Source organism: Brachyistius frenatus, unplaced genomic scaffold (genome assembly GCF_029030835.1).
Source record: "Brachyistius frenatus isolate BFR_SWC_R1_liver_20210118 unplaced genomic scaffold, ASM2903083v1 Contig_48, whole genome shotgun sequence".
NCBI classification, from domain to species: Eukaryota; Metazoa; Chordata; class Actinopteri; family Embiotocidae; genus Brachyistius; species Brachyistius frenatus.
The window spans coordinates 704,225-717,011 of record NW_027210647.1 but is presented as its reverse complement, the minus strand read 5'-3'; the positions used below and the strand labels follow the sequence as shown (position 1 = coordinate 717,011).

The 12,787-nt window shown below is 38.8% G+C and overlaps 1 protein-coding gene across 1 annotated transcript in view; it reads right to left on the bottom strand.

The window, feature by feature from the left end:
• LOC138623970 (mannosyl-oligosaccharide 1,2-alpha-mannosidase IA) overlaps window positions 1-12,787 on the bottom strand; it is a 188,048-nt gene that overhangs the window by 100,756 nt on the left and 74,505 nt on the right. The window contains exon 2 of the mRNA XM_069703790.1: window positions 789-885. Coding sequence (XP_069559891.1) covers window positions 789-885 — 97 coding nt within the window. The remainder of the gene's footprint in view (window positions 1-788; window positions 886-12,787) is intronic.

Below are 12,787 nucleotides of genomic sequence, written 5' to 3'. Positions count from 1 at the left end.
TCCAGCTCAACACAAAGGGCGATACGCAGAAGATGAATAATTTAGAGAAAATGTATAAAAATACTGGCTGCAAGTAGGACACCGAATGGCGCTAACCATCTTGGCGTCTACCACACTGCTTCCGTGTTAACGGATGAAAACATAATTTTATGCACATACACGTCAAATGTCTAATTATGGAAAAATATGTTCAGCCCGCGCGTTAGAAGTAAAGGGTTAATATTGCTTCACTAATTTCTTTGAGGTGATTTAGCTGTCAATTCTGGTTTAAATGCATATCGAAGGGCAGCCTGCACTGTTCAGTTTTCCTCACTTGACTAAATTAATTCCATTGTCAGGCCTAGTCATGTTTGTTGCCATGTTACCAGTGCTGCCTGATGTAGAATATACTGTATATTTCATGCTTTAAAACCACAGCGAGTTGTTGTTGTTATTACGAAGGAGCTCGAGGAAAACAGTTTTGTTTTGATTTTTGGTTTTTTTTTGGTCATTCATCAGAATCAGTTTGTGAACTTGTAGTCCATCCATGCCGAACTGAGAATTTCCTGACCACGTGTCTGAAAAAACTCTTGTTTTCCTTCTCTGACACAAAACTATAATTTTTAGATCTCTGGTTTCAGGCTGACACTTCCATTCAGCATGGTAAAATTATCTGCCTTTGTAGTTTTAGTCTTAGTTATGTTTTCTGCATGAAACCTTTTCAGAAAAAAGGTCAAATGGCTTAAAAAAAACAAACACTGGATGACCTTTCTGGCCTTTTGAGCCTCCAGTGAAATGCCGACACTCACCAAACATGTTGCCAATATGGCCGTTCCTCGTCAAAGGCCGGAGCTCATTCTTGCCCCAGGCGAAGAGCTTGTAGTTGTCCCAGGAAAACTTCATCATCTGCAAAATAAACAAAGAGCAGACATACTGGTCAGTGGACTGATTGCAAAGCAACACATCTCCAAAGCCAACCGTAATTAAATTGGTATAGCTCAAGGCAAAGGCAATGATAAATATTGATCAGGACTGTATTAAGGACAAGCATGCAATTACAACACATAAACCACACTGCTAAACCATATGGCTGACATTTCCCCTGCAGCCAGTCCTTCAAATTAGAGATTGACTGGTGTCGGTTGATGAAAAGCAACTTTACAAGATAAAAACACATGTTTGAGAAGAAAGTCTTGTTTAATTTCACTGAAACATTTTATCTATATATGCACAGCGCAAGTAAACTTCCCCAGACGGATTAAAAAGAAAAAGCCTCTCTGCCTTCGGTGACACAGAGTTTAGCTGAGAAGCATAAGGTGAAGTTTGTTAATATATTCATTTTCATCTTTTGCTGTAAACATAATTTAATGAATCCAGTTTTCCTCCAGCGACATTAGTGAGGAAGCAGCATAGTTTGGCTCATTAATAATCTGCTCAAAGACAAAAACCTGACAGTATTCTAATTTACAAATCACTTTCACATAACACTTCCACACCTTGCTTTCTCCATTGGTTACCTGTGTTTATGTCAGGCAAAGGAATCATACCTCTGTATACACCAGCTCTACAGATTTACTAGTGAGTCACGTACAAGCCTAACCCTAACACTGATCCCAGTAGTTTGAACAAGGTCAAGTATTTGGTCTTATTTGGCCTTTTTTTTTTTTTCAACCAAAATTTTGGTTTTCTTGCTTGTATAAGTAGTGAAATCAACACATAAAAAACTTTATCCTCATTGCAACTCAAGAAAAACTGACAAGAACAATAAGTTTATTAACATTTCCTCTCTGGGGACCATGAATGTCTGTACAAAATTTCTCAGCAATCATCCGTTATTTGTTGGCACATTTACGTCTGAACCAAAGTTGTGCACATTGAAAAATAAACACTAGAGTAATGCCACTACTGGGACTAAAAATAAAGGATGTGTTTGTGTTAAAGTGAATTTGATCTGCTGTACAATTACAATAAATTGACTCTAAGTCCCTACATCCCCCACCATCTCATTTATAACAGAAGAGCAGCTGTCATATACGCAGTGTGAGGGGATGTTTTCTCCATATCATCATTGAAGAGATGCCATGATGCATGCACATTTATACAATGAAAAATGCTTGACAATACACTGAAAACTAATTCCAGCTCAAAGTATACTCGACTCAAGTGCTTTCAACAATGTCATGTTCATTAAATTCAATTGCTCAACACAATACAACAAACATAAAGAAAGTGGGCGGCCTTTATCTGTCATGAAGATGGACAGTTGGGGCAGGATTTTATTTGGGGTTTTTTCATCTCTATTATCGATACGATGTGAGACTCCTTAGCCTCTAGAGGTGGGCTCATGTAAGCCTGTGGAAAATAGACAACATGAATCCGTTTACCTCCGACAAAGCCTCCAGCTGAAAATCCTCTCACCCTAAAAAGCTCATTATATACACATCCAAGAATACAGAGCTCCAGCTGATTCTCACACAAAAAACAAAACAACCACATTGTTCAAATAAATGTTAACGTTACGAAAACACTGCAGCTACAGGTCAGAGGGCTACGATTTGATTACAGATAAACTTTCAGGCCTTTAAATATTTTGGAGACACAGTACCAGTTTAATTAGTGATTTGGCATTCATGCAGCACAACATATGAAATCACTATGTACCGAAAACCATTCACAGACAAGCAGAAACAACACAGTCTGCATTTGGAAACTGATAGCTATTTTTCTTTATCTAGACTGACATCAAATCAAACAAAGCAGCTTTTTAAACTGGGCTTTTTACAATTCTACGAATAAATACCGACAATGAGCGCAACAGCAATCTCCCAGAACCTAACGAACAAGCATACAATATGATTTAGGCAAATAGAAGCAATGAATCTTGTGGTGGAAATATGTTCACAAAGGTAATCAGTTTCTTCACAAAGTGTTGAAAGAACAAAAATAGCCAGAGCCAGTCTCACCGTGTCCCGACACAACACTCTGCCTCAGAGTGAAAACTGGCAAATATCTCAAGTTTTATTTGAAATTTACTCCATCTTTTATAATGCCAGCCTGTCTCGCTTCCTCTGACGACCTTAAAAGCCAAAGAACAAAAGTAATAGGAAAAAAAGTGTTTGTAAAAATGGTGGGATTTGGTAAACGTTAGAACTCAGTGAACCTCTGTTTCTTTTGAAGGATGTTACAGACGGTATGCCATAGCGTCTTTGCAAAAGAATTATCAGATGAACCTGCGAGGGAAGCACGACTACGCACATCATCAAATAAATGTTGGGGAAAGTGGGAAACAGGCAGATGGTATGCTAAAATTGCTTGACTGTAGGCATTGAAAAAGTAAAAAGGCATCATTAATCAGCAATGGTTTGACTATAAAATGGAGGATTTATTGCAACTAATGTTGATTTTCACCATCCAAATTTCCCAATTTATGAAATGTCAAATATAAATGTCCAGTGCCCAAAGTGGCATCTCAAGATGTTTTGCTTCATCCAAATAAAAAAAATGGTAAAAGCAGTTAAATTTAACACCCTTAAGCCAACTAATGCCTTTTTCATGGCTGTGATTTTATATAATTGTATTAGAACTGCTGTCAATCAGTCAATAAAAAAAGACTGATTATTTCAGCTCTAACTGCTAATAACAAAACATGATTTCTAATTTTCTATTGTTAAATTAAAATTATACTGTAACACAGCTGAAATTATTAGAAAATGAATTTGAGTCATTACTTAGTTGAACAAAAAGAAAATTAAAAATGTTTGACAGTCAATTACAGTCCTTCTCCTCACGTTGATTAAACATCTATAAAGGCATCCCTGGTTATTAGACTTTAATACTTAGAAGTATTTTCCAATTCCCCAAAAACTCCTTATTGACTTAAAGTGGTTTAGATGTAACTCGACACCTTTCCTTGCACTTAGTGGATCTAAAATAGTCACCGCCTCTTTCTCAACCCACCCCTCGATAATATTAAAAGACCTACCCTGCCAGCTGACAGGATTGGCTCCTTCAGTATGTGATGTATTAAACTCTAGCGGTTGAATCTCTGTTTTTGAGACGGTCAGACTTTCCAAAACTGAAACACTTAGCCATGGCATTAACAGCTTTTTCCCAAATACAGTATGTCTTCTGGCACATAAAAAACAGCTCATGGACATTTTAAGAAGATTAAATATTAGAGCCTTTAATAACTGCTGGTCTTCAAGGCATAATGCTGAACAATTCTTGGTTTTAGCCCCTAAAATGTGAAAATGTTCTGCTTTTCCTTGTTTTACATGATTGTAAATGTAAATTATTTTTGGTTTAAACCATGTTGGTCGGATGAAACAAGCATTTTTAAGATGTCGAACTGGTTTCTGTGAAACTGTTGACAATTAATCAAAACCCCTTAAAAAAAAAAAAAAAAAAAAAAAAAAAAAAGCAGCCGATTATTGGGTTAAAATAATCATTAGCTGCAGCTCTGGATTGTTACAAAAAGCTGTCAACAAAATGATTTCCACGGTCGTGCTACACATAAAAGCTTTGTTTTCATGCCAAAATGTCAACACAATCAAACTCACTCTCCACAAAAATATTTGGCTCGGCCTCCTGCTGTGACACACTGAAGCTGTTTCTTTCCACCGGAGGGAAACAGATATCTGCCATTGCGTTTCATGTCTCTGCCGTTGTGCGCTGCGGAAGGTCAAAATGGGGGAGTACTGAGGTCACACAGCCGTAGGGAGTGTTGATGTAAGAGCCCATCGTCACAACACACAAACACACGCGGTGCCAATCGATAGCTGCAGTCGCTGCCGAGCACACCACCCTCGTCGCTGCTTCTCCAAGAGAGCAAGCGGATGAATGATTAGTTTCCAGGGGCACACAAAGCAGACAGACATGATCTGACAGTAGTCTGACCGTTCTTTGGTTAATCTAATTGGCTGGTTGTTGGGCAGAGGAGATCAATAACTGAACACAGAGCCAGTGATTGAAATTAATCAGGGATACAACGTGCCAATACCACTACCACAGGTCAGAGGCCGCACGCTGCTGACCATGCTCTCGACGATCGTCACACAACATCCACAAGATCATAAAAGATGTTGCACGACGTCAACTGAAAAATATTTTATGGAGGAAGAGAAGTGAGAATATGAATTTCCCCTTCACAAAAATGCAGTGCCTGAATTTTTACTGAAATACTTTTTGTGTTTAAAAACACTTGGACGTCTGGATTCAGTATTTACCATGTTTCTAGTGTAGCTTGGAAAACTCCCTGAGGATGTGACACCACAGGAGGAGCAGTTATCTCACTGATGCTCCTCTCAATTCATGGCAGCATTAAACCCAAACTGGTTTTGTATTGTTCAAAGCAATGAAAGGACACTTCAGGTGAAAAACTAGAAAAGTAAAAGCGGGAAACATGACCTTCAACATGTGCTGTGTCAAAACTAAATGTGTCATTTGGGGCTAAATCCTTCAAAATCTTGACTTGCATCTTGATGTGAAAGTTTATTTCTAAGGTCACAAAACCACAAAAATATTTTGTTTCTTCAAGTGCTACAGACTCCAGTGTTTTCCCTACATGCATTTAACAGCACGGATACACAGCATCTCATTAGAAGCATTATCATTTCGTGCTACAGATTGTTCATATCCAGGTCAATTCACACAACTTTATCCTGAACTGATAATGAAAAAACGGGCAAAATGTCAACAATGAAGCAGCAAAGGAGATCACGTTTTCAGGATTATCATTCACCGAAGCGAAAACAGTCTTGCAACTGTTCATGAGTGTCGCATAGCAACGTTACCACAAACTCATTAATTTAAAAGGAAAGGAAACTCAGCATCTGTATTGGCAGATTCAAACTTCCTGAATCAATAACTCATTAACTAAACGCTGCTAAAACACAAACAACACTTCATTGCAACTGCAGGAAGCTAGACAACCAGCTACAAACAAATTTCAATCAAAACAAGTCGCCTTTAGAGATGAAGAAATAACAGTAGTGTCTGCGCACAGCTGGCTGGAAGAAGAAAAAGAAGAAGAAAAAAGTGCAACAATGGAAAGAGATCCTACAAAAATATCCAAGAACTTCAGTCTTATTCAGTTTAGTGTGACCAAACTTACTTCACACGAGTGATCTCCTGTTGGTTATACTACAATATTGAGTTTGGAAAACCTACGAGAGACCATCAATATGTGAAGTGTTTTTGCTGACAAGCACACTGAAAACAACTGTAGTTACTCAATAGCTTATTTTTGCCCATAAAAGTTTCTCAAAATAATGTACCAGCACATTTTTTTTAACTAAGAGTTACAGTAAAACCAACAGCAGATGTTACTGAATATTTTTCCCATAAAAAAATTATTTCAAATTATGCGAAAGCTAATATTCCTGAAGTAAATGTTGTAGCATAACCATTGGGAGATCACTGATGTGTGAAGTGATAGAAGTTTATTCTGCAAAAAAGGACAGTTGAAAATGAAAAAGTGGAGGAATGAGTGACAGCCAGCCAGCAGCTGGCAAACAGCTGGATGTAAGTGGATGTAAAGGGTCAGTGGTGATGAGTCAAACAAAAAAACTCAATCAGTCAAATCTCATTGATATATTTCATCCAATAAATATCAATAATTGTTGTAAAGATTATTCTCTTATTATGTTCGTTGAAAGTTTATTTCCCTATATCTTGAGACGCCTTATATTTTAGCTGGACAGACATTTCCCCTGCTCATTACAGTGCACAAATGTACTACACAGTATGTACTCAGCCCTCGAGAGCCATTCTGGAGCTGGCAGGTACATAGAACAAAACCACACAAAACCTTTTTTTCGGATGAACAAAAGACACTTTCACATGCACTCGTGCTCTACCTCTGATGCTACAACTTCATCCTACAGGAAAGCACTGGACTCTCTCAGTAGTAGAATCTGTAGAATCACTGCAGGATTATTCATAAAGCGAGAGAAAAGGTATGTTATATCAATTGACTGAGTTTTGTTGAATGTGTAGATCTGTCTTTTTGTACACTCCGAGGACAAGGTGTTTCAAAACTCAGGGTTATAATCAACCATTCTTTGTGTTTCTGAGTCTGTTGGATCCACATCTGCTGCCTACATGACCATCAATTTGCACAAACAGAAACTCTCAAAAGTGCATAATCACAGCCTGCCAATGTCTGAGAGGCTCCTGATATGGTATGTAAATCTGTGAGTCATGTGGGACAAGTCATAAAGAATAAGTGGGAAAAAGGGATTTCAATGAGCTGTTGTTAGCAAAAGGTTGAGGATCTGAAGGTGGCAGCTAGTTGGTCACTTTTTGTGAGTTCAAAACACTCAGGTAAATTTGGACATACAGTAACCGGCAGCCACTAGAAGGGCTTTTAAAGCCCATTTTTATCCGTCACTGCAAAAATTAGACTCACCCAACCAGGTTTATGTTAAACAGCTTCAAAAGGATGACGCAGAGTAAAAGAACCATCTGGCACACAGTCGAGAAATTCTGAACGTAGGTTTCTCCGAGGCAATGATGTAAAAAAAGGAGATAACAAGTAACTTCTAAACCAAAGGCACTGTAACAGAGCAAAAGATTGAGTAACGAGATGGTGCCAGAAGGGTAGGTTGAATCTGGAGTTTAGATGAAGTGATAAGTCTTCTGAATGGTAGGGCTGAGCTAATATTTTAATAATCTCACCAACGGCGATCCACCGTAACTGCAAACAAAATTAAATTAGAGCCATAACCAGACAGAGGGGGGTTCCCAGGAGGTTATTCCCAAAGAGCTCTGTGGTTTTCCCCTCATGACTCAAGGAACTGTAGATTTAATGGTGTTCATCTGCTGCTTCCACTCTGGTGGATTTGACTTGATCTGATTGGGAACCCGAGGACATTACGTGTGCCCACATTTAGCAGGAACCTGACAGCACCACAGGCTTGTCAATCAAACAGACATGCCCCCAAAACATGGACATAAAACTAATAAGAAGGAGTGACTTTAGTGAATGAGACCATTATAATTTATGGAAATTATTTGACTGACTTTGTATTTCATGGGAGAAATTGAATGGGAGTCTATGGAGCCAGAGCCTTTTAGGAGCCAACCCCTAGTGGCCCTTGGTGATAATGCATTTAATAGCAGTTGCATTGACCTCACTTTTCAGACCCAGAAGCCACGTCCACTTTCATATACAGTCTATGGTAACAACATCTGATTTTAGTTGAAATTAGACTTCAGAAGAGTTGTAATTGTTTTTCAGAATCTGCCCCAGTTACTTTTTAAAGTAGAGGAAAATATCTTATACAGAAAAGAAATACTAACTATTATTAATTAAGAGTGTGAGCTCAAGTGGGCTGCAGTACCCCTGAAGGTCACTTCACTGATTCATTGTGAACATAGTACTGCCAGCTGGGTTTGGACTCAGTGGCCCCCCCATGTGACCCAGGAGAGGAAGATATACAGATACGAACTGGTGGGCTGAACAGTCAGTTTGTAGCTTATTCTGGACAACTAATTAGAGCAGATGTTCTGTTTAAAGCACAGCAACAATCTTCATCTCCCCTGATGTTGCCACTTTCTGTAGCCGTGTGGGTGAAGAACTCATTACAGTTATAACAAGAAAATACACTAAAAATATATGTATCAGATAAAAGATGTGCAATACATATTGTATATGTTGTGAATTTTACACAAATTGTAAAATCATGAAGTGAAAGGCCTCATAAGTCCTTAAAACTTGTACAGAGGAGGTTACAGATATCATATAGTCTGGATTGTGGGACTGTCTGTATGTGTTGACAGAAAATCTTTAAGCTCACACATTCTCAACATGAAGCAACCCAACATTTTACTTCCACTGTGACAGATGACAAGAACTGAGCTTCAACTCGCTAATTGAGCTGCAGTGCTCTTATTGATGCACCTGTTCTTTAGGAAAAACTGTAGGGTAATAAATAAATCAAGAGTCTCTCTTGCAAATAGCTTTAGATGTGATTTGTTTTACAGGGGGGAAAAAACTTTAGCTTTTTGTGTGAGAGAGAGAAAAGGTACTAGAATAGATACAAAAATAAAGAAGCCTTCAGAAAATACTTCTTGGTTTTCTTGTGTTTCACGGGCTTAAAAAGAGCCTCAGTACCCAGTGGCAAAACATCATGGCAATATATTTTATATTTCCAAGGTTATGATGAGTATGATTCACACTGGGACAGTCACTGTCAAAAATGTACAAATTTGTGGTATCGGCTGACGCATTGGCTCAGAGTGCAGATAAAATCAGATTAAAAGTATTTGATGAATCACAGCTCCAGAATGGTTTATGATCTATTCTAGAGCAACAGATAACAGTTAAACAGTTAAAACGTATGGTACACATTTGGAAAAACCCCAAAAAGACAAGACAATCACAATATTAGATGTTGAGGTTTGCTATCAGCTCAAATACCCCATGGCAGGTAGTCAATAAACACTTAATCATACTACAGTCCCAACTTCACAACCTACCACATTACATCTGATGGCGGGGTTGAATGAAACTATTTGCCATCACCACTTTTTCAGTCAGTCAATCTGATCCTCCTTTTATTCTCAAGCAGAGACACTTCCGTGGCTACATTTTTATTGAGATGTATTTACTTGGCAGATAAAGTAAATTAAGATGACATATCTAACCAAATGACTGCAAACAACATAAGACAGAACAGCACGAATCTAGCAAAAAAGAATTACACTAAGTGTAACACATGGGAGTTAGCGGCAAACCAGAACAAAAGTCGAGGGAAAAACATGCAAGGGAAGGAATATCAGAGGACCCTTGGATACAACTAGTATTATGATATTTACTATAATAAATGAGCCAACGCTTTGTCTAGTTAGTGAAAGGCCAATAGAGGGGATGCATTGTTTCTTGTGTTTGCGTTGTGCGAGCTCAATGTATCTTTCCACAATGTTTCATGTTAAATCCCAACCTCCCTGCAGAACTGTACGCCATCTCTCCCTCTGAAAAATATGACAACACTCAGTTTAAACCGGGCATACCACATTATCTCTTTCTTCGATAAAACAACTCAGATTATTTCATGGACAAGAGTCTTATCTTATAAATATGCATCAAGCATCCCTCAAAGTGCTCTTAACACCATCCCAACCTGGACGTTTTGTAATGCAGTTGTTATATTTGGTTCCACTGGCGAGGTATCCCTTTAATCTGAGAAAGCTTTCGGTTGGATCACAGATAATAAATCACCCCAGCGCCCTGGCATGTCAGGCCCGAGTCACTGCTGCGTTAACGAGGTGCTGTGTCATCACCTGAAACCAATGGGAACTTTGGCAGAGAAAACACAGAATCAGCTTTCCCCCGCCTTCGCTTCCCCCGTAGCTTCCCACCTCAACTTGCACATCCTCCCATCTCACACTTCCTCCTTCCTCCAGTATGAAACCTTCTTGGAGCACAGCCATTTCCTACCTATTAAAACCACATTCATGGTGAGCGGCGACAGAGCCTTGTAGGTCTCTCAAGGTGAGTGAGGCCATCCTGAGTCAGCACAACACTGTGGTCAATTACAAAGCAAGCCCCAAAACAAGAGTCAGAGAGCTGGACAATCAGGCAGCACTGAGCTGCAGATCATTCATGCATGGAATTAATGAATGTCTGGGATCAACATCACCCAACCACACACATATTTCTTTTAATTACTGAATAATACAGTAAGTAGAGCAGAAAAGATGCAGCAAAGTTATTGTCTTGAAATAAAGCTCTTACGTTGTTCCACAAACCACAGTCATTTGGAAAACTTTTCACAGAAGCTACAAAATATGGAAAGTAACTACACACCAAAACCTAAGAGCTTTCCGATTAGAAATTGTCTACATAGTGTTTGTAATTAACAATAATTGAGTCAGCAAGCCTTGTTAAACTCAGAATGTGCATACACAGTCAGCTGCAAGAAAAATTGAGAGGAAAAAAAGAAAATTACTGCCTCAACTGATCAGGACACCTGGATCTAAGCTGTAAGCTTAAAATGTGTTTTAATAGATAATAACCAGAGAATTAGTCTCTCTCTCTTTGTCTCTCTGGTGTCTGTCCAATGTGATTTTCTGAAACACCTTTTTCAAGTCAACTACTGACATTGATTTTTTTTAATATCCCACAATATTGTTAAACACATGTAGAACTTTTAGTTTAATTCAATTTAAATAAATGTTAAATTCACAGTATTTCTACATAAAGTGTGCATTCGCTTGTATCCTTCTTTCTCTGGCGAGCGCTCTCTCCACAACAGATCATTATGAGAGATGTGTGGCCTGCGCCAAGTTGCCTCCTGAGCATCTCCCACTGGTGGTCTGAGAGTTTCACTGCGGCATGAAAGATTCATGCCAAAAGAAAGCGAATTGCCACAAGGAGCCTATTAAAATGTCTGCACTCGGGGCTTGAGTTGTTGGAGAGGTAAACCTGGAGTATTAACATGCCTAAATGGCCCCAATAGAGGCCGCTGATGACGAGTAATGAGGAGAACGAGAGATACGACAATACAGTTGAGAACAGACCCAAATATGGCTGAGTTGACTACGCCTCTATGGACATGGCTTTAGCAGTCGCAAGGGATACAGGCAACACTTGTGCAAAAGTATCTGTCCACCAGTGGTCATAAAGGTCATAAAACTGGGAAATGAGCACGTGGGTAGAATAATAAAATTTTATCCTGCTAAGAAACATATTCTGGAACATATTCTTCAACTTGATACAAGATCTCTACAGTCAACACAGTGTCGAGGTCGACAGCCAAGAATACTGTCACTAATCTGACCAAATGTAAAATATGGTCACAAGCTCGCCTTCTGTTTCTGTGTCATGGTGTTGAATAGTGGGCAGGAAAGTGTTTTGCAGAATATTCTGATGTACCTTTGACCTTTTGCATATAAAATTTCATCACTTCATCATATAATAGTATAAGGAATTTGTGTGAAGTCTATTTCATGTTCAGCATGTGGATTCTCTGAATTATGGCGAAACATTTTGAGCCACAGTAATCTCTGAGTTTTGACTACTAAGATCTAATCAGTTCATCCTTGAATCTTTTTGAATGTTTGTGCCAAATTTTAACAAATGACTTTCAAGGCATTCCTGAGATATCACATTCACAAGAACGAGACGAATGTATGGACAGGCAGATAAACCAAAAACAAAGCAAAATCTCCAACATGTTTCTGAGGAAATGTTTGGCAATCAGTCACTCACTGACGCACCACAGTGTAAAACTGGGCAAAGTCTGGGCTAACTGGTTGAAGGTGGAGGTCTGATAAACGAGTAACAAAACCACCAAGGCTGCACACGATTGGCTGAGATTCCTGTCAATCGAGCAAGTGAGGTCAAAAACATATCTCTCTTCAACCACTGACACTACTTATACTTATGAGCATTGAAGAACAGGATTTTTCCTAACGCAGAGTCTAATGACCATCACGCCTACAGAAAATTAACCTCTACACGGGTTCCCATTTAGGAATACCAAGAAATATCCCACAGGAGTTAGTGGAGACCAGAAACAGAGCTCACAGGAGACGGAATAATAGACTTAAATTAGTAGGCCAGCTGCACGACTTCAGATGAATTATAGTATTCTTTGTCTGCTGGATGTACAAACTGTATACAAAAGTAATGTTTGTCTGCACAGGAGTATATATATATATACACACACACACACACACACACACACACACACACACACACACACACACACACACACACACACACACACACACACACACACACATATATATAGGTCTGGAGAACTCCTGTGCAGAGAAACATTACTTTTATAAATTGATAGTA